At 36.7% G+C, this 24,560-nt stretch overlaps 1 protein-coding gene across 6 annotated transcripts in view; it reads left to right on the top strand.

Annotated features, from left to right (window-relative positions):
* The first annotated feature begins 2,666 nt into the window (after positions 1 to 2,666).
* The window catches only part of RICTOR (RPTOR independent companion of MTOR complex 2), a 123,239-nt gene continuing 101,345 nt past the window's right edge, over positions 2,667 to 24,560 (top strand). For 4 of the 6 annotated variants that reach the window (XM_040495800.1, XM_040495764.1, XM_040495770.1 and 1 more), the window contains exons 1-2: positions 2,667 to 2,769; positions 2,941 to 2,988. In XM_040495800.1, the coding sequence (XP_040351734.1) occupies positions 2,721 to 2,769; positions 2,941 to 2,988 (97 nt within the window). In that variant the 5' untranslated portion in view covers positions 2,667 to 2,720. Of the gene's footprint in view, positions 2,770 to 2,940; positions 2,989 to 3,227; positions 3,521 to 10,073; positions 10,116 to 24,560 lie in introns of those variants that run through there. The other 2 variants (XM_040495778.1, XM_040495784.1) reach the window with 2 other exon arrangements.

The following is a 24,560-nucleotide window of genomic DNA, read 5'->3' as shown; positions in this document are numbered from 1 at the left end:
AGAATCAAAATGACCCGGAAAATTGGAGAAGTAGTAAGAAGTAAACAAAATGAGTAAAACACAGGGGTGGGCTAAAATAAATAAGGAAGAAAAACAAGTTTCAAAAAGAGGAATGGCTAGCTATTGGCAAGTATAGAAGATAACTTGGAGATTTTAACAAACAGCACACTGAGTAGAATCAATAATGCATTGTTTAAAAAGCAAACACACCATTGTGAAATGTATTCTTTACTGAAATTTACCTAAACTCCTGCTTCCCAGTTGAGTGTCATTTGCAAACACTAAGAATGTTTTTTTTACCAGAAAGACTATTATTCACCTTAAAAACAAAGGGGAGGAACACAGCCACTTACATGACTGAGATAGTAATAGAAGAAAAAGTAGTTTCAATGTAAGACTGGAGAAAAATGATCTTTTTTCCTACTGGAAGAGACAGAATAAGTGAATAATGATCTTTAAATAGGAATGTATAAAGATGAAAGGCTGTTAGATTCAGGCTTTCACTTACTGTAAGTAATTTAAAGTGGATCAGTTTTACTCAACTTTCATGAAAGAATGAAAGAGAAAATGAAGTTAAATTGTATTAGGAAGGAGCTAATTTAGAATAAATAGGGACACAATAAAAAGGGTTGGTTGAAAATTGAAACAATTCTAAGAACCTGGTAGAATTTACATTGATAGATTTCTACTTCTCTGAAATGGTGAAATGTAATACATGGAGGGATGAAATGCAAATGTTTAATGTCCTCACCAGACCTTAAAATTTTGTGATTTTTGCCTAAAGCTGTAACTAGAATAAATAATTTTGCACCACAACCTGAAAGCTACAAAAGCAAGAGCAAGTATGTTGTTATCAAAATTACTACTGGTTGAGTCAGGAGACATTTTTAAAAAGTACTTTAATTGTGTTGCATCCTTGAATACAAGGGCAATATCGGGAACAGATATCTGATTGCAGACCTAATAAGGGGGGCGGGGGGGGGGGGAAGGCCGGAAAATACAGATAGAATAGTATCCCAAGGAAGTAGTGTTTCTCTTTTTTTTTCTTGATGATGTTACTCTATGCTGCTTTTATTTTTCTTTTTATAACTCTTACTTATTTTACACTAGACATATATTAACTATAGGACGTTTAAAGAGTATAGACAGCAAACAAGAACAGAAACCATATGTGTAATTCCACAACTGAAAGGGAAAAAAAAACATTTTGATGTATATCTTCTCAGACTCTTTTCTATGTACACATATATGTAAAATAATTTATAATGTATAATTTTAATTTGATATGTATTTTAAACGTTTATAAAAAGGGAACTTTGTAATCTCTTGCTTGATTTAAAATCATGAACATTATTTTCTATAAATATACCAGACCTATATCATTTGATGGTTGTAATGATTTGCATAATCTCTACCTGTGGTCAATCGTGTTTCCAATTGATCACTATTACTGACAACGGCAATTATATCTCCAATATTGCTTTTTTTTCACATTAAAGAGGGCATTGGAACAATGCCGATTATTTATTTAACGCTTATTTATCCTGGCCACTGCATTCAGTGTCAGAACAGATGTGGTTAAAGCAAGATCTCCACTGTTTAACTTCTAGTCTCACGTAGAAAGACAAATAGAGGAACAGGAGGGGACAACACTCACCCTCTCTTTAGTCTACTAAAGAGTTTAAAGTTGCTGGGTCAGGGGCTGGGTGTATATATACTAGCTGGGAAAAGTTTCTAGAACTGAGATCTCTACAGCTAATAATTATTAGGTGTATGTATAAAACATGTTAATCCACAACATCTACATTAGTCAGTGTTCAGAAGCTACACAGACAGAAAACCCGACACAGCCCTCAGCTGCGTCTGCTTGCTTCCAGGCAGAGGAAACCCTCTCCCCGGGCCTCCCGGCGCCCGCGCGTGCGCGGGAACCATTCCACCCACCGCCCCAAACGACCACCCTGCACTCCTTGGCTTCTTAATCCCCTTCTCCTGGTCTGCACTAGGCGGTCAAAAACAAAACGTCCACCAGACCACTTCCTCTCAGAGGAGTTCTCCTGGCTGAGTGTGGTTTTGAAGATCAAGTGCAAGGCTGCTTAGCACGGTGGTCAGAGCTAGGGTGGAAAACAAACTTTGTTACATGTGAACTTGGTTGGAGCAAAGCGACTTCTAGGAAGGGATTTGAGTTACGTTAAAACTGCGCGCAGCGTTGTTGTTGTTTTCTTTCTTTCTTTTAAGTAAACATCGTTTTAACTGATGAATAAGGAAGGGGGCTTGAAAGCAAGCAGGAGAATCAGGCAGGATGGTTTCCGCAGGTGGCCGGTCGGCCGCATCCCGGCCTCCTCCCAGCTCGCCCCGACTCTGATTACAGTTTCCGCGGCACTGGAGGGGAAGCATCCTCCACGCTGCAAACTCTCATCAATGGGATTCCCCTCGTGGGAAATGCCATCTCCCAGCCGACATGCTCTCGGAGGGCCACGCGCGTCGCCGCGACCTCGCGCACTCCGGTGGACGGACGTGTGCGCGCGCCGCGAGCTGCACAAGACACCCCAGCTTGGCCCCGCGCTCCCTCCACGCCCGGGGCTCAGTCGGCACCACCCGCCGCCTGCCGCCGCGGAGGGGCGGGGGAGATGCCGCGGGGGGCGGGCGCGGCGCGCGGGGAGGGGAAGGGGTTCTCGCGCGATTGGGCGAGGTTTCCGGTGTTGTGACTGAAACCCGTCAATATGGCGGCGATCGGCCGCGGCCGCTCGCTAAAGAACCTCCGAATACGAGGTAAGCCCGCTGCAACCCTCACCCCCCGCCGCCTGGGGCCCGCGACCCCTGGCCCTTGCCTCCCCCTGGCCCTGGGCAGGCGGAGCGATTAGGGGCGCTGGCCGGAGCCAGGGCTGCCGCCGCTGGCCTGCGAACGAATCCTAATTGGAGCTGTGTGTCTGTTTCGTGCAGGGCGGAATGACAGCGGCGAGGAGAACGTCCCGCTGGATCTGACCCGAGGTAACGTGGGGCGCCGCGGGCGCCGGCGAGGGCGCGCTGCTGGGGAGGAGCTGGGGCCCGGGGGCAGGGGGCAGGGGCGGGCCCCGCACGGGACCCGCGGGGGTGCGGGAGGCAGAGCCCGAGCCCCGCCTGCTGGCCCGCAGGAGCGGAGCCCGGGGCCGCCTCCCGGGACCCATCCCCCTTCCCGATGCCCGCTTTCCTCGCCCCGCGCCCTTCTCTGGGCCTCTGGGTGCGGTGGGTGCCGGGGAACGCCGAGCGGGACTCGGCGGAGCCGGTGACCCTCTGGGTTGCCTGGACCCCCGAGGGAGCGTTTAACTCCCATCCCGGAGCTCGTGCAGCCATTCGCCCGGAGGCGGCCGGCGGGAGGTAGAGGCTGTTATTTAGGTTGCCGGAGGATGTCTGAGGGAAGAGCGACCACATCCTGCCCTACCCGTCCCCCCGAGCAGAAGCCGGACCTACTGGGTTCTGCTGCCTGCGTGACTGCTTTTCTCTTTGCCCACCGCTCTGGGGGACCCGGAGCATTGATAACTCGGTAGTGAAACCTAGAGTCAGTGACTGTGGCTAAGTGTCTGGTTTACGCTGTAGTTCATTCCCGTTTCCCTTTCCCGGGCGGCTGGGACTGTAGTTGGCAAAGACCGCCCCCTCACCCTCGCTGCAGGTTCATTGTTTACCTTCTGCAGTGGCTATGGGTTTGTTTACACCTTCGGAACTGGGCGAACCCCGGTTGTATTTTTAAGGACCTAATCTTGCTGCTGGCCAGTGTATCTTCTGTTAGGCACCGTACTGGACTTTATTCGACAATACCTGGCTGAAGATTTAGTAGTTATATACACGGTTTTTCTTTTTTCTTCCACGGTAAACAGGATCTGGTCTGCTGATTCCGAAGAAGTCATATTTCACACCGGCTGTAGCATAGAGTGTAAAGTGGTTCAGCTGTACAGAGTCAGTTTCCTTTTTTGAGATCCGAAAAACACTTTAGGATGTTAAAAAGAAAAGTCATAAACATTCTATAAAAAATAAGAAATTTAACCTACGTTCTATTTGACGTAGTGACTTATCTAAAGTATTTGTCAGACGCGGGCTCCTTGTTGAGGCTCATCTCTGGTATTTAAGGCATTGTCTAATTTGTTTTATTTTGTATGTCAAAGTGTAAGATAACTTATTAACTAAACGTCTGCTTTTCATTTAGCTACAAGAGTGCATTTTTGTAAGAATATTTTATTCTGAAAGTTCAGGGACTTTGTTTTGGGTGAACTAGGCACTGGTGTGAACAGGCAGAAAGATTTCTACTAATGCACTAAATTGGAACATTTTTTCCCCAGCGAATTGGGTTTGAGTGTTAGTGTAGAAAGATGTAAAGCTTTTGACTTTTGTGTAACAGTTTGGAAACTTGACTGTATATATAACAAACACACTTGGAAAATCTGATAAAATATATGTGGGAAAAGATTTTCTAGTAAATTTCTTAACAGCAAAATTCCTACAGGGCTTAACATTAGCATTTGAGTTCTGTAACAGGTATACTTTATTGATTTAATTTCTACATGAGCATATGTGTTTAGATGGAGGTGAAAAGAGCACTTATTAGATAGATCTTCTGTCTTAATGTTCTCATTAAAAACCTGTTTGGATGTGGTACTAGAAATAAATTGTATTTGTGCTTTAAGTTGAGTTTGCAGAACTTCTGTATATAGTGATTTCTGTGGCTGGTATCAGAAGTTTAGTTTGTATAAGAGCTTATGTGCAAATTTGATACCTTTGATTTACTTCAGTCTTACTCAAGTACACAGATAACTCTGTATGTTTGCCATTTAAAATGTTATGCTCCCTGGACAATTAGTGAACACCTATGTCAATAGGTATTTTCAAGATAATGCAAAAAGTAGAAAATGCTATTTCTGCTTGCCTTGACAAAATATACTTCAGTTTGAAATATACACAGCCAGTTGAACCTGATTGCAAAAGGCGTATGCAAGTAAGAGAGGTTATATGAGATTTATTCCTAAATCCTAAGGAAGTTTAGAATAAAAAAAGTAATCTCAGATTCATTATATAGGGAAGCTATTGTTCAAGAAACTGCTATTCTGACAGTCATGTCATTGTTAAAAGAAGATTTGTGGATCTAAAGATGTCTCGTGGATCTAATGTGAAGAAAGTTCAGGAGGAATTATACTTTAGTAATAATTTGAGAACTATAGGCAGTCTGAGTTGCAGCTGAAGGGCGGCTGTTTGTGTATTGGATTACTGTATGTTTTAGGTTAAGTTTGGGTAACCAGAACTACTTGTTTTTAATGTGAAGGCAGTGTTTGCTCTCTTTTTAATTGTTTTTATGTAACCTTTGAGAAATTCTTTGTGTAGCTGTCTCACACAGTTCATTGTTATTCCAAAAGGAACCATCAGTATGTAGTGAAAAGAGATGAGACTGTAAAGTCAAATAGTTCTGGATTATAATCTTAGCTGGAATATCTAATAGGTGATTTGAGGTAAGTTATTTGACCTTGCTTGATTCTTGGTTTCTTCATATCCAAGAGAGATAACTTCAAAGTCTTATTAAGAATATGAGAACTAGTGCTTAAAATACTCAGCACAGGAGCTGATACTTTTGTGAGTGATGTTAACTAAATGTTAGTTGTCTTCCTACACTATGGAATCAAAATTATATCACATTTAAAATATTTCAGAATTGTTTTGAACATCATACTTGTTAATAAGGAATTATGGTATTAAGGCTTTCATTTTTTTTGAGACTTACTATTAATTGGGTATAGTCTGTCTGAAGTAGAGTTTTTGAATATAGTTACTGTAAAGAAATAATCTGTGAGATTACCAGTAAATTAGGTCTAAGCAAAGAGTAATCTATTATGTGCAGTTAAGGTAAAATGTAATATTTTATTTTATAGAACCTTAGAATTTTTTCTCTGACTTCAGAAAATTTCTTAGTAATAATATTTTAACTAGTCTTGCAAGCTTTTTGAGGCTCAGGAGAGTTATATGGCACTTTGGTTTTGGTATTGGTTATTAGTGCTGTAGTTCCTTCATACATAGTATGTGTCAACTAAAAATTGTTGATGGGTTAATTTTGATCTAGTTTAGGAACTTCATTGCAGTAGATCTCACAGTAAACATATTGGTAATTGTTGCTTTCAGTTTTGTTCAAACAACTACTCTACTTAATTTGTGAAAGTCCCTGATATTTGCTATTGATATCATTTAAATACTCTCTCTGTTTTGCATGCCAATATCTATTTTGAAACCAAAATGCTTCCCTTAGTCACTTCCACTGCAAGGATAGCCTGTTTTTTTTTTTTTTTAATCAGTCCAGTAGTGTTATCTCTTATGCTACTGAATAACTTGAAAACAGAGTATTCTTCCTGTGTACGTCCTTCTTACTATACGGTAATTTAATCGTTATGTTCAGAGTGAATTTAAGGACATGGACAAACCTGTATTCTAATGTAACTATTAGAATATAATTTATTTAAAAGTATTGAGTTTTATATTTTTTGATTATCCAGCGCTTTTACTTTTCCATTAGTAAGAAGAAAAAAATGGTCTTAGTTGCTGTTTAATACTTAGAAAAGTAGGAAGGTTATCTGAATGATGCAGATTTGAACAGTACTTTTTGTTTCCTGATTTTACTAGACAGCAGATTACTTATGTTGTTTAATTGCTGACTTCAGTTAGACAAAACAAACATTGAATGAATGGCCATTATATCCTAAATGCTGAATTAAGTGCTGAAGGAATGAAGATAAGGAAGATGTTATTCTTTTTAGGAGTTTACTGGAATAGACATAATAAAGTGCCTGCAATATGGAACGATGAGTTAAGTAATCAGACTGCACAAGGACTAGAAGTAGCCTTGAGAAGAAAATGATGAACTGTTTGATGGTTAGAGGATTAGAGAAGCTTCACAGAGTGGTTGACTTATAAGAATAGTGAGGAACATAGTGAAAGGAAACGTGGGCTCTCAAGAGAATATACCACACCTTGGGGAGGGTAAAGTCTGCGTGAAGAGGAGCTGCCTAGGAAGCTGCTGATGTAATCTAAGAAATGGTGGGAGACTAGACGAGGGTGTTGGAGACAAATGAAGGTGAATATATTTTGAAATGCAGTTACCAACTAATTTGTTTCCTTCAGAGTTCAGACTGACTTTGGAGTTCTCTTACTTTGTGCAGAGTACTTACATTTCTTTATTAAGAAGGTAGAAGCTGTCTAATGTTAATTCCGTTTTCTTCTCTCCTTTATTTATTTTTTAAGGTAATCTTTGTGCCTAACCTGGGGCTCAAATTCATGACCCCCAGATCAAGAGTTGCATGCTCTAACTTACTGAGCCAACTTTTTATATCTCATACATACTTCAGTTTCCCTGAGTCAGGGAATAAAGCATCTCTGTTCCTTTCTAAGGCTAACCTGGAAAGGCATTTTAGGCTCTTGATACTGTTTCTCTAAGATTCTTTGTAGAACTAAGATCCTTTGCTTTTTCATTTCTTCCTTCCTATTGGCTAATTTTTGTCATGTTCAGTAATCATTTCTTGTATCCTTCATATGGGTCAGGTACTAAACCAGGCATGGGATGGTGGTGGGAGGTGTGGAAAGATAAAGACAAAGATTACAAAACAGTTGTTTTTCGATAGGTTCTATAGAAAGAACGGTTTATCATCACTCTGTAGCTTTCTTCCTTAACACTATAGTCTTCTAAGCACAGCTTTCCCCCTGTACTGAAAATAGGTTTTTGAAGGATGCTGGTAATCTCATGCAAAATTCATTGGCATTTTTAAGTTCCCCATTCTATTTTAGTGCTACTACTGTATTAATAGTTTTGTTCCAGGCACTAAAATATGTTATCTCACTTAATCCTTAATAACTGTTTGAAGTATTCTTTTTATCCCTATAGTGGAAGATATAGCCTTTAAAATTCTGAAGGTCTGAAATTTAGGTAAGTAACTCAGTCAGGATCTTAGGGTTAGTGAGTGACTAACTGCAGATCATGCACTTGTAGCCACCACACTGTTGCTATTCTTGCAACTATTTCTTCACTTGACTTTTGTGAAATATTCTCCTACTTCTTTTCCTACCTCTCATGCTGCTCCTTCTCTGTTCACTGACTGGTTTTGCAGCTCTGTAAGCAAGTGAACCCTAAGGTTCTGTCCTTGATCTTCTTGTCTCCTATAATGCTGAGTCCCTGAACAGTCTTTTCACTGATGGCTTCAAAAATCCATGAGTTGAAAAAAAATCCAAGAGTTGAGATGGTTATGTTAACTATATTTTTATTCAGACCCTTTATCTTAAGCTTGCAAAACATATTAGCATTTTTTGTCTAGTACTCCTCTAAAAGGCCCAATGTGTAAGACTTTGCATATTCTCTTTTCCCTTTCTATTTACCACCACCATCCTTCCTAATAACCAAGCTAGAGACCTACTGCTTATTGTTCAGTTGCCATGGTCCTCCAGTTTGCTTCTGAAATATCTAATGAATCTAGTCTCTTCATATTCCATTGTCATTGGTTTAGTTCACATCTTTATTATCTCATTTGGATGATGTAAAATCTTCTCGAACCTTTTTTCACTTTCTCTACTATATGATTGCCAAGATTATTTTTCTGAAATATAGATCTGATCTTATCATCATTCCCTTAAGTAAAAAACAAAAACAAACAAACAAAAAACCACTTATACTTCACTGCCTCATTTTTGCTCACAGAATCAAGTCCAGATTTCTTAGCTTGGCATTGAAGGCCTTTTATGATTTATTTCAGAATTGTTATCTTCTGTACTGTCTTAATCGTATTATTCTGTCAACCTCTGTGCATAGTTTATCTGTTGTAATACACTCTCTTCCTTCTTTACACACAGTGCTTCTCAAAGAGGATGAGAGTTTGCTACTCTAAAGCACCTTCCTCCCCATTCTTGTTCTTTCCCTGTGCAGATAGTGTTATACCCCTGGTTGAGAATCTGCTTTAGTCAAAAATAATTTATTCCTTGTACGTGGCATACAGTTCTATTGACTTGACCTTGGATAGGTTGTTTCCTCTGCCTAGAATTTCATTTTCAGCACTCTTTATTGAAACCCTAATTTTTTAAGGACTGGGTCACGTGCTACTGCTAAAAATCATTCCAGTGGGAATTCATTGCTTCCTCCTCTACTTTGCCACATCTGTGTTTATTCCTTTCTAAATATCTCTTCCCATTGCCTTAAGTTCTTTGTCCACTTGTTCTCTCACCAGATCTTAAGCTTTCCCAGCATCTATCCTATAATAATAACTGAAGTATTTATTGAATGGCAGAATGGAGAGAGAGATGGGAAATGGAGTAGTACCGTATTAAGGAGAGTAGAAGTAAAAACATTTTAAGTTTGTAGTCCTGAGGAACAGTGAGATTGAGGGTGCCATGAAATGAAGAAACTCATTTTGGAGGGATGATAATGAGTTCAGCTTTACACTTGAATATCAGGTGATTAAGTCTATGAAAGATGTATAAAAGGTAGCTGTGAGTACCAGAATGGTTCTGAAGTTGTGATCTGATTGTTTCCTGCATAGGTCATTGAGAGAAGAAGAATGTAAACGTAGTTAGAGCTAAAGACTTGAGTATTAGAGGATGAGCTGATGAGAGTGTCTGTCATAGTGTAGGAGTCAATGACAAAAAGGTGGCCAACAGAAGAGAAGAAAACTAGCAAGACTATGATCTCTGAAGCCAAGAGGAGAGTTTTGGTTGAAGAGGCGGTGAAACTGTGGCATTGAAGTTGACGTCTGGAATACTCAGTTTTACTTAATCTGAGGATATTGGCTTGCTATTTAACCTCTCTGGGCTTCAGTTTCCTGAATTTCTAAAACGCATACTAAGTTACATGTTTAATAGTGTCACTTCCGTCTTTGTGATTCTCAGCTATCACGTTTCTGGGATATTGAAAGGTTAAAAGAAAGCATTACAGCCTTGTTAAATCACTGTGAGAAGTATTCCCATGAACGGCAATGAATACATGTAGGAGTGATGGTATTTCATAGCACTTTAAATGTAAATTATAGTCAACTCTCAATTTCCTTTTAAGTGATCATCTGCAGTGACTTGCCTCCTCCCCCTCCCAGGTCTCAGGCTACTGAAAATAGGGCTGTGAAAAGCACAGTGGGGTGAGTGAATGGTTTGCATGCCTGTGTATCTGTACCTCTGACTATCACCAAGCTAAATACAGTCCACTCTCATTTACCTGCACTTAATAAAAAGGTGAATAATGATGGAAGAGTGCTAAATTACATAATCTAAATAGCATTATTTATATGTGGTTTGGGAAGATTTTGTATGCTTTCCTCCCCTGCAGTAGATTGGTGTGTCTTTTATGAGAATGATTAGCATCAATTTTTATTTCCTGAGCAAATACTATTAGAATAGCAAACATAAATAGGCTAAAATATATATTAGGTAATCCACATATGAATAATTGAGAGTTGACTGTTAATGCTTTTTGGATCATCCATTGTTTTGTATTATCTGTGCTTTTTTGTTAGTGTGGCCAGGTTAAAACTGATGAGCTACTTTTATTTTATCTCTGCAATGAATATACTTTAAATATTATGCAGATGCCAAACTAAGTTGAAAATAATTGTGTAAAACTAGCTAAATATATGTCCAAAGTCACAGGATTGAAAGAGAACCTAAACCTAAGTACATTCTTAAAATTCATTCTTATTATTAAGTCTGGTCCAGACAGATTGCATAAACTGAGCAGAGCACCTGGTAATGATGAAATTTCCATAAAGTACAATGAAATTGAGGATATGCTGAGACTTCAAAATATCTTATTTATGGATTCAGTTGAGTTTATTAAGAAATACAAAAATAGTTTTTTAATTACCTGGATTTTTAAAAATTTGGCTCTTTTAATTACTTGGCCATTTTTTACCCCACTATGTTGAAGATTTAGATTTATAGTGGTTTGTTAATGTCAGTCAGCATATTTTTGATCAGTATATTATATAATTGTGTTAGTAAGTGTTACCGTGAATCAGGAAGGCCAATTCTTGGCTTCAAGTTTATATTACGGTTGGGATACACCTATATCAGGGCATAATATAAGATAATAATATTTGAAGAGCCTGTCAGTTGTCCTTATAAAGGAATCAGAATCTGGAGGAATTCAGAAAAAAATGGGAGACAGGTAAGGAATAGCTTAGAGGAAAGACCTCACAATAGTCTTGACACCTATAAGACCTTTGCTTAAAAGGGTAGCATTTGAATAGGTAGAACTTTGGATCAGTGTTTTAAAAATTGTAACTTAATTTTGTGAACTAACACATTCCTGGAATATTATTCAGTATTTGAAGGTAATGTTGAGAAAAAGTTGGTGATGAGTTCTGTATGTAAATGTCTTAATTATTCAAGATTGATTACGTTTCAAAGTAGGGCTCTTTTGACTTTGAAGGTAGTTTGGGACTGGACTGAGAGCTTATAGTCATATTGTGAAATAATTGTGTGCTTGTGACTATGAGTATATAATTGCTTGGCTGTTATTCTAAATCCAAATATAAATGATTTTTTCTACCATTGTTTTGTAGTATATGTGTTTCCTTTCCCCATCGTTAATTAATACTGCATGTTCAAAGGGCTCTGTAAATTTGTTACCAAACTTCTAGATGTATGCAGTATGGAGATAGAGATTATAAATGAGATGGGTATTATTTTCGTTATTTTCCACACTAAAATGACCATTTTTTTGATCTCAGAATTAAACGATTGGCCTTACAGTGAGATAGAATATTTGAAATTAAAATCATTCTGAAGAGCGTGTAATGTTTCATTGCTAAATCCAGACACCCTACCCAGGCCTCTAGTTATTTGGGTAAAGGGTGTACTGGGGAAATTATTGCTTTTACTAAAGCAGCAAAATGAGAGTTGAATTGCCACTTGCAGGGATTTTAGTAGTTTTGTTCAGAATCTAGTGTAATTTCATGTGTTTCTTGTAATGAATAAAGAGTGAAGAGACATAGAGCTGTAAACAAAGAAGACTACCAAGTAATTTACTTTCAGTTACTTAGAAGGAACAACTTACCAGATAAAAGTGTATTTAACTGCTTTTAGATGTTTTTATATGTATATATGTATATGTATATATATGTATACATATGTATATATATACACACACATATGTAGTTTCATACTTTGAGAAATCACATCTTAAGATAGTATACTAATTATTTCCATGCTTAATTTTCATCCCTCATATACTAAAACTTTTAATTGCCCTGCTTTTTCTCCACTCATAATTCTGTGTAATACACTCCCTAAACTTCACCACACCACTACCGTCACCACCAGCCCCCTCCCCCAAGGAAAAAAAAAAGAGAGAGAGAGAGAGAGAGAGAAAGGAAAAGAAAAAAAACTGAGGGGAATAGAGTTGCAGAAAGAGAGAAGACTCCAGTGGTTGGAGGTAGGTGAGCTGTGAACTCTTAACATTTAGCTATATGGCAGTTTCTGTGTGTGTGACCAGGTGGCTGGTAGAATATTGTGGAACATTTTATTTACATGTGTTGTGGATAAGTTTTTAATCATATCTGTCACATGATTAGTATAAAATCATGATAATGGACTATTTGAATACAAATAGCTGTTTTCTACTTTGTTTAATTTGAATGACTTGTGGTTTTATTTTATTGCTGTAGCTTTTATTTCCAATGTTATTTTTGAATGGCATACCTAACTTGGTCCAAACAGGTCAGATTAATTCTTCTGTAAGATTTCGTGAGTCATATGAGGATAATTCTCAACATCAGTTTTTACAGCTTTTTAGTGAGTTAAATTTTAGATTAGCATAGCCTTAAAAATGTTTAAATCACTTTATGTATTTTAATAAGAACCTTAAAATAGCCTTTTTCTCCTTTATCATGGGAGAATTCAGTGTTCTATGTTCATGTTTCAGCATTGTTTTGAATATAGAAATATACATTATTGTTTTACCTATGGAAATGGAAGAATTTTTTTTTTAATTTTTTTTTCAACGTTTTTATTTATTTATGGGACAGACAGAGACAGAGCACGAACGGGGGAGGGGCAGAGAGAGAGGGAGACACAGAATCGGAAACAGGCTCCAGGCTCCGAGCCATCAGCCCAGAGCCTGACGCGGGGCTCGAACTCACGGACCGTGAGATCGTGACCTGGCTGAAGCCGGACGCTTAACCGACTGCGCCACCCAGGCGCCCCTGGAAATGGAAGAAATTTAAAAGGATACTGATTATGCTTCAAAAGGAAATAATAAAGGAGAAGAGTAAGGGATTTGGATAAACTGTAGCAGTTGTCTTTTCTTCTTGTTATTATTCTTCTAATAGTTGTTTTATTTTAAAAGTTTAGACTTATTTTTGAGTTCTAGGAAAAATTCATTTATATCAGTAATTGTTTCTATATTGTAAAGGTACGGTAGAGAAAAAGTGTAATTATTTTTAAAATAAGTAATGAGAGTAAATGTTCACTTGGGGTACTGGAATATGAGTGGATTTGGGGGAGGTGTGTGTATATACACATTATGTTTATTTTAACTATATTGGAAGCTACTTTTATTTTATTAGCTCTCTCTCATTCAAAATAGGAATCTTCTCTCTGCTATCTGACAAATGTCATCCATCATTATTCAAACCTTTCACTTATAGGTATCTTATTCAGTGTTGTTTATTTCTTTGCTGAGCAGCCATGTTTGTTAATGAAATTCTTATGAAATTAGCCAAAATCTAATAAAGGAATTGTTTTTCAGTGATCGATCCTAGTTCCTTCATTTTTTATTTTCTAAGTATTTACACATAAAAGTAGTAGGTGTACTCAGGTTGGATGCTGCCATGCGCTATTAGACTCTTAACTCTTTTCTGTGATACAGGCCAATCACCAACTACTAATGAGTACTACTTGTGTGTCCAGCATTGTGCTGGTTGCTAGATTTTTAAGACATGGTCTTTGATTGCAAAAAAAAATAGCCACCACCATATTTGGAACTTTACTATATGCTAGAAACTGTTAAAAACATTACTTAAATTATCTAATGTAGTCTTCCTACAGTTCTTTTTTTTTTTTTTTTTTAATTTTTAATGTTTATTTCTTTTTGAGAGAGATAGACAGACAGACAGACTGGAGCGGGGGAGGAGCAGAGAGAGAGGGGGACACAGAATCCGAAGCAGGATCCAGGCTCTGAGCTGTCAGCACGGAGCCCAATGCGGGGCTCGAACACAGGGACTGGGAGATTATGACCTGAGCCAAAGTTGGATGTTCAACAGACTAAGCTACCCAGGCGCCCCTAGTCTTCCTACATTTCTAAAACATATCTCTTAATATCCTTATATCACTGATGAAGAAAGTCGGGCCCAGAGGATGCCTAACTAGCCCCAGGTCGTAACTGCCAGTAAAAGAGAGAGGTAAGATTCAGATCCCATTCACTATTTTTGATTCTAAAACCTATGCATTTAACCCTTTATAATCTTTTTAAAAACAAGGACAATAGAAGATAAATGATATTACTGGAATAACTAGTGACTAAATAAGTATGCTATATATTGTAGTAATGTCAATTTGGAGCCCTCAAGCAGGCTATTGGCTGAGCTCTAAAATGTACATTTTAACCATTTTGGATAAAATTATTTCTGTAACTCTTATGTACTTCTCCCCTTTCTTAAGAAGGATATATCAACTATATTTTAACTTTTTATCTTTAGCTGGGGTCATCATAATGAATGTCGATTATTGTGTGGGAGGTGGAGGGGGCAATTTATTAATACCTTGTATGACATTGGACTGCTCTTTTTGATCTTATGTGCTGTGTCCTTGTACTCAGCTATCACTTTACATTGCAACTATCATTCTTACATTTAGCAGTCCTTTATTTTTTTTACTTTTACAGTGTTGTAAAATAGAAACTAACTGGAGTTATTAATATTATATGGAAAACAAATATAAATATGTTGTGATTATGAAGAATTAAGGAGCCCTACTGACAATAATATATGTTACCTGTAATGACTAAACCTGTTGAAGATACATACTTTGAGTCTTTATTGCCATTTTTCGAAGTGCTTACTTTTACATCCTGGTTGTTTTCCAGATAGCATTGCCTCATAGCATGGTTTAAAGCAGGTAAGGTATGACTTGATAGAGTTAGAATATATGTATACAATATGGATGGTAGGATTATATAAAGATAGACATTAAGGTACAAAATATGACTAATATGAACAAAATAACATTAAATAATGTGCTAATTGCATAATATAGAGACAGTCTAGCTCTGTAGCTAAGAACATGGCCTTTAGAGTCAGACAGATCTGGATTTGAATCTTGATCCTGCCTCTTAGAAGTTTTTTTGAGTTTGGACAAGTTGCCGTCTCAGAGCATGTTTTCTCATCTCTGCTGGAATAACACTTATTTGAGAAATGAATGAAATGTTTATAAAATATTTACTATAATTTTGGCACATAGATATAAATAAATAGATATTGGGTGTTCTTTAGTGGTAATTTAAAGCAGGGGAGATGAGAGAAGGGAGAGAGAGGTATGAGCTGGGAAAAAAATAAAAGAAAGTGGGACACTGTTACAGCTTTGAATGAGCAGGATGTGGTTAAATCAAGAGGAATGGAGTGTGAATAAAGACATTAAAAATTTTACTGAGAGATGAATAAGGATATAGAATTTTAGTATTCATACTGGATTTGTAAAGTAGGGGTAAGTTATTGAGGGCCTTGAAAACTACATGGAGATGTTAGACCCTCTTTTTACATGTTAAAATGCCTAATATATTGAGAGCAGTAAATATTAACTAAATTTTTTAGTTTATTTTTTGAAAAATTTTTAGGGTTTTTTTTTTTTTTTTTTTTTTTGAGAGAGAGAGAGAAAGAGAGAAAGACAAAGTATGAGCAGGGGGAGGGGCAGAAAGAGAGGGAGACAGACCATCAGAAGCAGGCTGCAGGCTCTGAGCTGCCAGCACAGAGCCCAACGCGCAGCTCAAACTCATAAACCATGAGATCATGACTTGGGCTGAAGTCAAGTACTTAACTGACTGAGCCACCCAGGCGCCTCTGTTTTTTATTTAAAGAAAACATGGATCCAAAAAATGTTTGTCATAATTGTATAGTCCAGTACATTTTGACAAATTGAACATATGATCAGAACCCCAATCAAGAATCAGAATATTGCAATACCTCAGAAGCTCTCATTGTGTCTCTTTCCAGGCACTACTTCCCCCCATGAAGGATACCACTATTTTGACTTCTAACACCATAGACTAGTTTTACCTGTTTCTGAACTTTCTGTAATACATCCATACAGTATGTACTCTTGTATCTGATTTCATATGCCCAGTGATCAATGGGCATATGATGGTGTTACATCACCATGTTGTATATAAAGTGTATATCAGGTATGTCATGATGTGGATGGATTCTTTCCTTTTGAAAGGGGAGTGGATTTATGTGAGTGGACAGGGTTTGGAATAATGAGATTAATTCCAACTTTCCTCAAAAAATTAAAATCATTTTCTGAATATCTCAGTCTTTTGCCTCTTTAGACTGACTTTTTGCTTCAATAGTTTGTAGCCAGTTAACACATAGGTGAATTTTTTGTTTTGTTTTTTTCTTAAGGATTATTATAAGAAAAAGTATAATCAGATCAAAATAAGCTGCTCAAAGCTACAGGTTAGAAAAAAATTTGGAAAAATTAGAATTTCAACTCAATAAAAGTTTTGCATTGACCTAATAAAATTGGTGGGATTATTACTGAAATTGGTTTGGTATTTCTACAGGGAAAAAGGGAGGATAATAAACACTTTTTGGTCCTCACTTCAGTAATATTCTTATATGGAAATATCAGTGTGTTAATGTGTTAGATTTACAACATGCAGTTTCAGGTATTCATCAAAGTTGACAAGTTGTTAGAGTACGCAATAGAGAGATGCTTCTTCAAAGAGCATTAAGTGTTTAAATGTCTTTTCTGATTCTCTTTCTTAAGAGCTCAAAAGAGACCCTTAGAACTCTGTCTGATTCTTCTCCAGGTTTCCCACATGAAGGAGCAATAATGTGATTGAATTTTTTAGTAGATTTATTAGAACTTGATGAGACTAAGTGAGAGTGTCTAGGACCTACCTCACTGACAGTTATAAAGTGTCTTTATGTGATTGTTTTTCTGTCTTTCCCTTAGTATTTTTCAGTTTCTCTCACTGGTTTCTGTTTCTTTTTCTATTTCTAGTCTTTCTTCTGGTGACTCTTTAATGTAATAGGACATGCCATAGTAATGGACTTTTTTTTTTTTTTTTTTGCTATATCTGATAGTGTTTTATGTTCTTTGCTTTAAAATAAATTTTAATTGTTAAAGAATTTTTTGTTTTTGTTTTTACTTAATCCTTCATTAGATTTTGGGGATTATTTTCCCCTGAGAGTTGGTGATGCTTTGGTAGAAAAAAATTTCACTGCTCATCTCTTGATGCTTGTCTCCAAGAAATTAGAACTGAGTATTGCATAGGAAATTGATTAAACACTTGAAAGCAACTTAGCAATATGTGCTAAGCATAGGTTAGTAGAATGAAGAACACTTTACTTATTTCAGTATGCAAGAACAAGAGTAAATGTGAAAGTGAAACAAGTATTCACTATACTGGAGGTGGAGAAGTTTCTGATAAAGTGCATTTTCTAAATGTTGATAATTTAAAAAATATTAGTATTCACTTTCTTTTAAATATTCAAAATGTTTTAAATTTTCATGTATCTACTCTGGAAGTATGGAAAACAATGAGTTTGGAATTCCCTGAAGGCAGGAACATTTAATAGCCTTGGAAGATCCTTTCTGATTCTGAATCTAGACTGTTTAGTTCACTGAGTGTGGATTATTTGCTATCAGAAGAATACTTGATTTTAATGGTCAATTGTGAGTGATTGTTTGATTCTATCAATTAAGAATGACAAAATGCAGTAAATCTATATTTTTAGCCATGTTTTTCAGGATTATGTTACTGCTCTTGTACATACCGTACATCATTTATTTTCCAACTGTTTTAAATGATTTTTCCTAGAATAGAACTGAAGTAATACAGTAAACTGTTGGCTGTCCAGCACGATCAGAGCTTGGTCTAAAATGATTATTAAAACATTACAAAATGTGAAGTTATCAAATAATGTGTTGGTTTAGCAGATAATCTAAAAATCATATACTTTGAAGTAGATGTTTCCTTTAAGCAATCTCCTTGGAAGAATATATACTTGTTCTAGTGATGATGTCACTGTTCAAAACATTTTAAGAATTCTGCTTCTGAAGATTGCTAAAACTTATAATATAGTCCTTTAAATTGCTATTTGATTTATCCTTTGGGGATGAATTGGAGGTTGGGAACTGATCAACTATAAATTGGGCTCAAACAAAATGGGGATTCATTAATATATTGATTTTTTTTTTTCACTAATTTGGAAAGAAGTCACTGAGCACCTGATATATTCTCAGCACTGTATTAAATACTGGAATGTGTATGACAAGAAAATTTTTCTAAAAAATATGCTACCACTCTATGTGATGACTCCCATTGTAATCTGGTCTCTGGCTACCTCTGCATACATTCTCATTTCCTAATACTTTTACTCTGTTTGGCAAAACAGTCTCCTTGCCATCCACTCCTACTCATACCCTCTTTTTAGAGCCAGAATCTTTGTACCTCTGTTACATTCTGTCTGAATTCTTCTTCCCCCAATATTTGTAGGCTTGCTCCCTTACTTCACGAAATTCTCTGCTCAAGTATCAGTTTATCAGTGAGGCCTGCTCTGATCATTCTATTGCAGGTAGCCCCCATCTCTGCCACTTTCGATTCTTTTATATTGTTTCCTCTTCCATTGCCTTTGTCAGTACTGCTATTACAGTATTGTTGTTTTTCTTTTAGAATATAAGTTTTGTGAGGACACTTTTGTCATTCACCATGGTATCCTCAGTGCCTAGAACAACCCCAGCACATTCTATGTACTTGATTAAATATTTATTAGCTGAATAAATGATGTCAAGTTTATATTTTAGTGTGAAGGCTCCATATTGCTCACTCAGTATCTCGGCCATGTAGTCACTTCTATCACTATGTTTCAAACTTAATAATTATCTTATTACAAAAATATTTCTATATTTCTCATCTGGGTTTAGAGCAGTACTTTAATGGGGCCAAAGCAGACACCCAGGAGACATCCTAGCCTCATTCCTTGTCCTTATTTTACACATCAAATCTGCGACCGCATGATAATGATTTTGTTTCTGAAATACCTGTCAAATCTGTTATTTTTATTTCTGCTGCCATACGTTTATTCAGGCCCCCATTTACTTTCCTGGAGGAATGTATTGGCTTCATAACTAGTCTCTCTATTCTAGTTCTGTCCTTATCTAACCTACTCTCTTTACTGTAGCTAGCAACAAGTTTTCTACAGAGTTAATTTTAATTTCCAAAGCAGGGTTCAGTATCTTCCTTCTTTGGGCTTTTATAGTGTATAGAACTTTCTGTGTTACCTTGTTTATAATATTGTGCCTTCCTCAGTCACAGTTGACAAGTATTTATTGACCTTTCCTATGTTCAGGGTACCATTCCTTTCCTGGTGATTCAGTGGTAACAGAGATTGAGTCTCTGCCCTTGAGGATATTATATTCCAGTGGGGAGAATGCAGACACACACGTGAACATAGAATGTTAATTACTAATAAATGTTCTGAATAATGTACAGTTGGATATTTGAAAGAGAGTTGAGTGGTGGTTGGGAGGATTGTCAGAAAAAGCTTCTCTGAAGCAATGATACTTAGTTGATTTAGGACTAACAAGGAAGCACCAAGTGAAGATCTATGGGGGAATGTCTGCTTCTTCCAAGTTGAAGAACATACGGTACAAAGGCCCAGAAATAAGGAAAGAACAAATAATGGCTAGTGCTGAATGAATGAGAGGAAGAGTGGGGAGTAGGAGAGTAGAGAGGCAGGCAAGTAATAACTTGGGAGATTGTGGTATGCTTGTAAAGGGAAGCTATTAGAAGGTTTTAAGCAGGGGAGTGACATTACCTGATTTAGAAGGATCACTCTGGCTGTTTTCTGGATAATGGACTGAGGTCCCTGGAGAAGGCTATGCATGACATATGCCACTAAATCAATGTTAATTGAATGAATAAGTGAGTGAATTAATCCTTTCACTTTATATCCAGTTTGAATCACGTGAAACTTCAGTATTCAAGAGAAAGCCACCAAACCTACATTGCAGAAATGATGTTTGCACTAAAATAGGTCTCTTTTTAGTGACCTATTTCAATAGGCTGTTGGACACATGTCCAACCCTAATCACTTTAGTATTTTGAGGTAGCAAATAATGTCTGAGTTGTCATTAATAATGACAGTTCTTTGTGACTGTGAATAGAAATGTATTCATTTATTCAGGTAATTATTGACTATATCATAGGCAGAGTACTTTATTCTGATAAGTTTTCTGAAGTTTCAAGATGGAGATTACAAGATAAATCAGATCTTGCTCTTAAAATTAGTTGCTCATCATTCAAAAAAATGTAGACTGGTTGGTTAGTTAAGCTTGATTGACAAATTAGGAGATTGAGAAGGGAGTTATTAGGCTTGCGTAACCTCTGTAAAATATGATTCCGTTCATTTCACTTTCCTGGTGCTGCTGCTAGATGTTTTCTTTAGGTGTTGAATCTATGATTGGAAGTATAAAAAGTAAGGGAAATAGAGGAATGGGAGAAGTTAATTTTATTTTTGGGAGAAGTTAATTTTACCTTTATTCTCTTTAATGTGTTTAAAATTTTTATTCTGAATATGGGCTCTGATAAATAAGCAGGATAGCAGGTAAATTTTGGGGGGAAATCTTGTCTTACATCAGAACTTTTATTTATGTATTTTTAAAATTGTCCTTTTTTTTTTTTTTTTTAAGTAACTTTGGTCCCTGCAATAAGCTGTCTTTTAGCATCTAGATTTTCAGCTGTTTCAGCTGGTTGTTCAAGCTAAAAATCCTTTTTACCCAATTTTGCTTTTTTTTTTTTTTTTTTTTTTGTTTATTTATTTTGAGAGAGAGAGAACCAGCAGGGGAGGGGGCAGACAGAGAGGGGGGCAGGGATCTGAAGCAGGCTCCATACTGACAGTAGAGGCCAGTGCCCGGCTTGAAGTCATGAACCTTGAAATCAAGACCTAAGCCAAAGTCAGAAGCTTAAGTGACTGAGTCACCCAGGGGACCCTAATTTTGCTTTTTAATTCTGTGCATGAACAGTTATTATTGTTATTTTTTACTAATCTCTACATGCAACGTGGGGCTCAAACTCATGACGCCAAAGTCAAGAGTCACGAGTCACATGCTGTTATGAATGAGCCAGCCAGGCGCCCCTGTGCAGGAACATTTATTTATTTAATAAATATTTTTTTATTTGCCAGGTAGAGTTCTGAGTCCTGATTTTTTTTTTTTTTGCAGAGGGCCCCCCACCACCCCCCCACCCCGAGAGAGAGAGAGAGAGAGAGAGAGAGAATGGGACAGATCTCACTGAGATCATGATCTGAGCCAAAATCATAAGTTGGATGCTTAGCCGACAGAGCCACCCAGGCGCCCCCTGAATATTTTTAAAAGAAATTATGGAATAACTACATTTGTACCTTTGGCAAAGTAAAACCCTACTTTAAGGTTGGCAAATGAATGTGTGTGCTATGGCAGAAGTTGCTCAGGGATCATGGCATTCTTTCCCGTGAGGACTACTGAGACTGCACAATCCTCAGTGTAGTATTCCTGGCAACCCTAGGGTTGACACTAGACTTGAAACGTGTTTTGCCATAACAAATATGATTATATAATGTCTGGGTTTTGGTTTGTTGATTGAGGGACGTTTTTCATTTTTAGCAAATAGAGAAGGAGGACTTAACTGTTATTAAGTTGTATTATTGTTTTTTACTGTTAGCATTTCCCAGAGAAAGTATTGGAGCAAGCCATGGTAATAGCCTAAAATAAATTAAGAGAAATATTATGAAAAATTTTGATGAGTGATCTGCCTTTAAAAAATAATTGAGTGTTTATTTGAGTATTTGAGTGTAATCCTAATTAACACTCAATTGAACACTTTTACATGCTATGTCAGTTTAATCGCTAGAAGTACCATGCATGTGATTCTTAACTGATACTGTGATTTCTTCATTTGTTATTTATCCCTTGATCCTGAACTGAGCATTTTTAGTAAGCCAAACTTTACACTAAAGAAAGACTTCATGGGTTAGGAACTAGTGTAGTTGAAGTTTAATGGTGTGGAAGCTTAAAACTGAAGCCGAATAAGCTGAACTCTAAACCTAGAGTTTAAAGTTGGTGGAAACTTTAGAGATGACTTAATGTAGTGAGACTTTTTAAAAAAGAAGAGGGCTTTCTCTATATAAAGGTAGATCAGCTGTTACTGTACTTTGAGGAGACTTATGCTAGTATTAAGTTGTTTGAGATAAACTGGTCAGAAACACCCCCCACAATTGTTTTTATTGTATGCTTACACACATGCACACACATAAAATAAGAATTGTAAATTATGCGAAATAACATTATTCCCAACCTTATTGGTAATTTGTACAGATCTGAACTAACTACTGTTTACTTTTGTGTTACTGTATTTTTTTCTAATATCAGTTTAAGCTGTTTTGCTTAGAAGATTAACATTGTTTCTTTTTTTGAAAATATACATTCCTAATTATTACTGTGAAATGAAAATTGTGTTTGTAGTAGGGAAGACCTGGATTCAAATTCTTGCTCCATAATACGCAGGGAAATCTTTGACATGCTATTTAACTTTCTGAGCCTAAATTTTCTCATACATGGGAAGGGATATGATATTGTGCATCTTGCAAGATTATTGTAAGTATTAAATGAGAAAATTTGTTCAAAGACTTTAGCTTCATGTCTATCAAGTGCTTAGATAAAAATCCAGAGGGTGAGTGTTATTAAATTAATAATTGTTATTTATCCATTCTTTTGACATGGACATTTGGGTTGTTTGTAGTTCCTTGCTATTATGAACAATTATAGACAATGATTTTACACATAGTCTTAAAAAAATTTTTTTTTTAATGTTTATTTATTTTTGAGAGAGAGACAGAGTGTGAGTGGGGGAGGAGCAGAGAGAGGGAGGGAGACACAGAATCCAAAGCAGGCTCCAGGCTCTGAGCTGTCAGCACAGAGCCTGACACGAGGCTCGAACTCACAAACCATGAGACCATGACCTGAGCTGAAGTCAGACGCTTACTGGCTGAGCCACCCAGGTGCCCCTGATTTTATACATAGTCTTATACATGAATTGTGGTACTCAATACTTAAATTTCTCTGAGTTAATAGAACTTGATGTAGTAGAATCACTGCTTATATATCTCTGTATATCTCTATTATCTCCTGTATCTATATCCTCAGAGTAGCAATATGTAAGAATTGCTCCTGAGTCTACTTTTGTCAACACTTGGGATTATTAGATTTTTATTAAAAATACAATGTTATGAAAATTATTAAATATAGACATAAGTAGAGACAAAAATATAGGAACCCTCATGAATTGCTCACTCCATTTCAACCATTGTAAACCAATCTTATTTCAGCTGTATATCCTCCTCCTTCCCTAGTGGATAATTTTAAAGGTTTTTTTTTTTTTTTTTTAATGTTTATTTATTTTTGAGACAGGGAGAGACAGAGCATGAATGGGGGAGGGTCAGAGAGAGAGGCAGACACAGAATCTGAAGCAGGCTCCAGGCTCTGAGCTGTCATCACAGAGCCCGACGTGGGGCTTGAACTCATGGACCGTGAGATCATGACCTGAGCCGAAGTCAGTCACTTAACCAACTGAGCCACCCAGGCGCCCTGCTAGTGGATAATTTTAAAACAAATCTCAGGCATATAATATTTAATTTGTAAATATGTCAGTATGTATCTTTAAGGAATAGGGACTTTAAAATCTGTAAGTATAGTACCATTAATACAACTAAGTAAATTAACAGTAATTTCTGTATCTCATCTAATATTCAGTTAATGTTCAAATTTCCTGATTATTGTACAGGTAAATTATTGTACAGGTAACATTTTAAGTTAGGTTTCATACAAGGTTCATACACTTTTGATTAGTTTTTTTAATATGTAAAAAAAAAGTACACTGTTCATCAAGTTGCTTTTATTTCTTGATAATTTGTCTTTTTTCAGTATTAGCAGTTTTTTGCTTTGACTTGAAATACTTTTAATGAAATACGTTTACGTGGCTATTTGCATCCTACTTTAAGATTTATTGGGCATCCTGATTCTAAGAATTTCATGTCTTTGAACAATTCTGAAAAATTCTCAATATTTGACTTTTTGCATCTCCTGCATTTTTCTCTTATTTCCTTTAGGAACTCTTATTAAATGCATGTTAGGCATTCTCATTATCTTGTTTTTTTAAGCTTTTTCACGTATTTCCTCTCCTTTTCTCTTAGGGGCCACATTCGGTATCATGTCTTAAGATGTGTCTTTCAATTAATTAATTCTCCCCTCAGTTGTGTTTTTTGTTTATTCTCCCCATTGAATTTTTATTTTATTTTATTTTATTTTATTTTATTTTATTTTATTTTATT

Source organism: Herpailurus yagouaroundi, unplaced genomic scaffold (genome assembly GCF_014898765.1).
Source record: "Herpailurus yagouaroundi ecotype Mexico unplaced genomic scaffold, PumYag 29, whole genome shotgun sequence".
In the NCBI taxonomy this organism is placed as follows: domain Eukaryota; kingdom Metazoa; phylum Chordata; class Mammalia; order Carnivora; family Felidae; genus Herpailurus; species Herpailurus yagouaroundi.
This window is presented reverse-complemented; position numbering and strand designations above follow the sequence as displayed.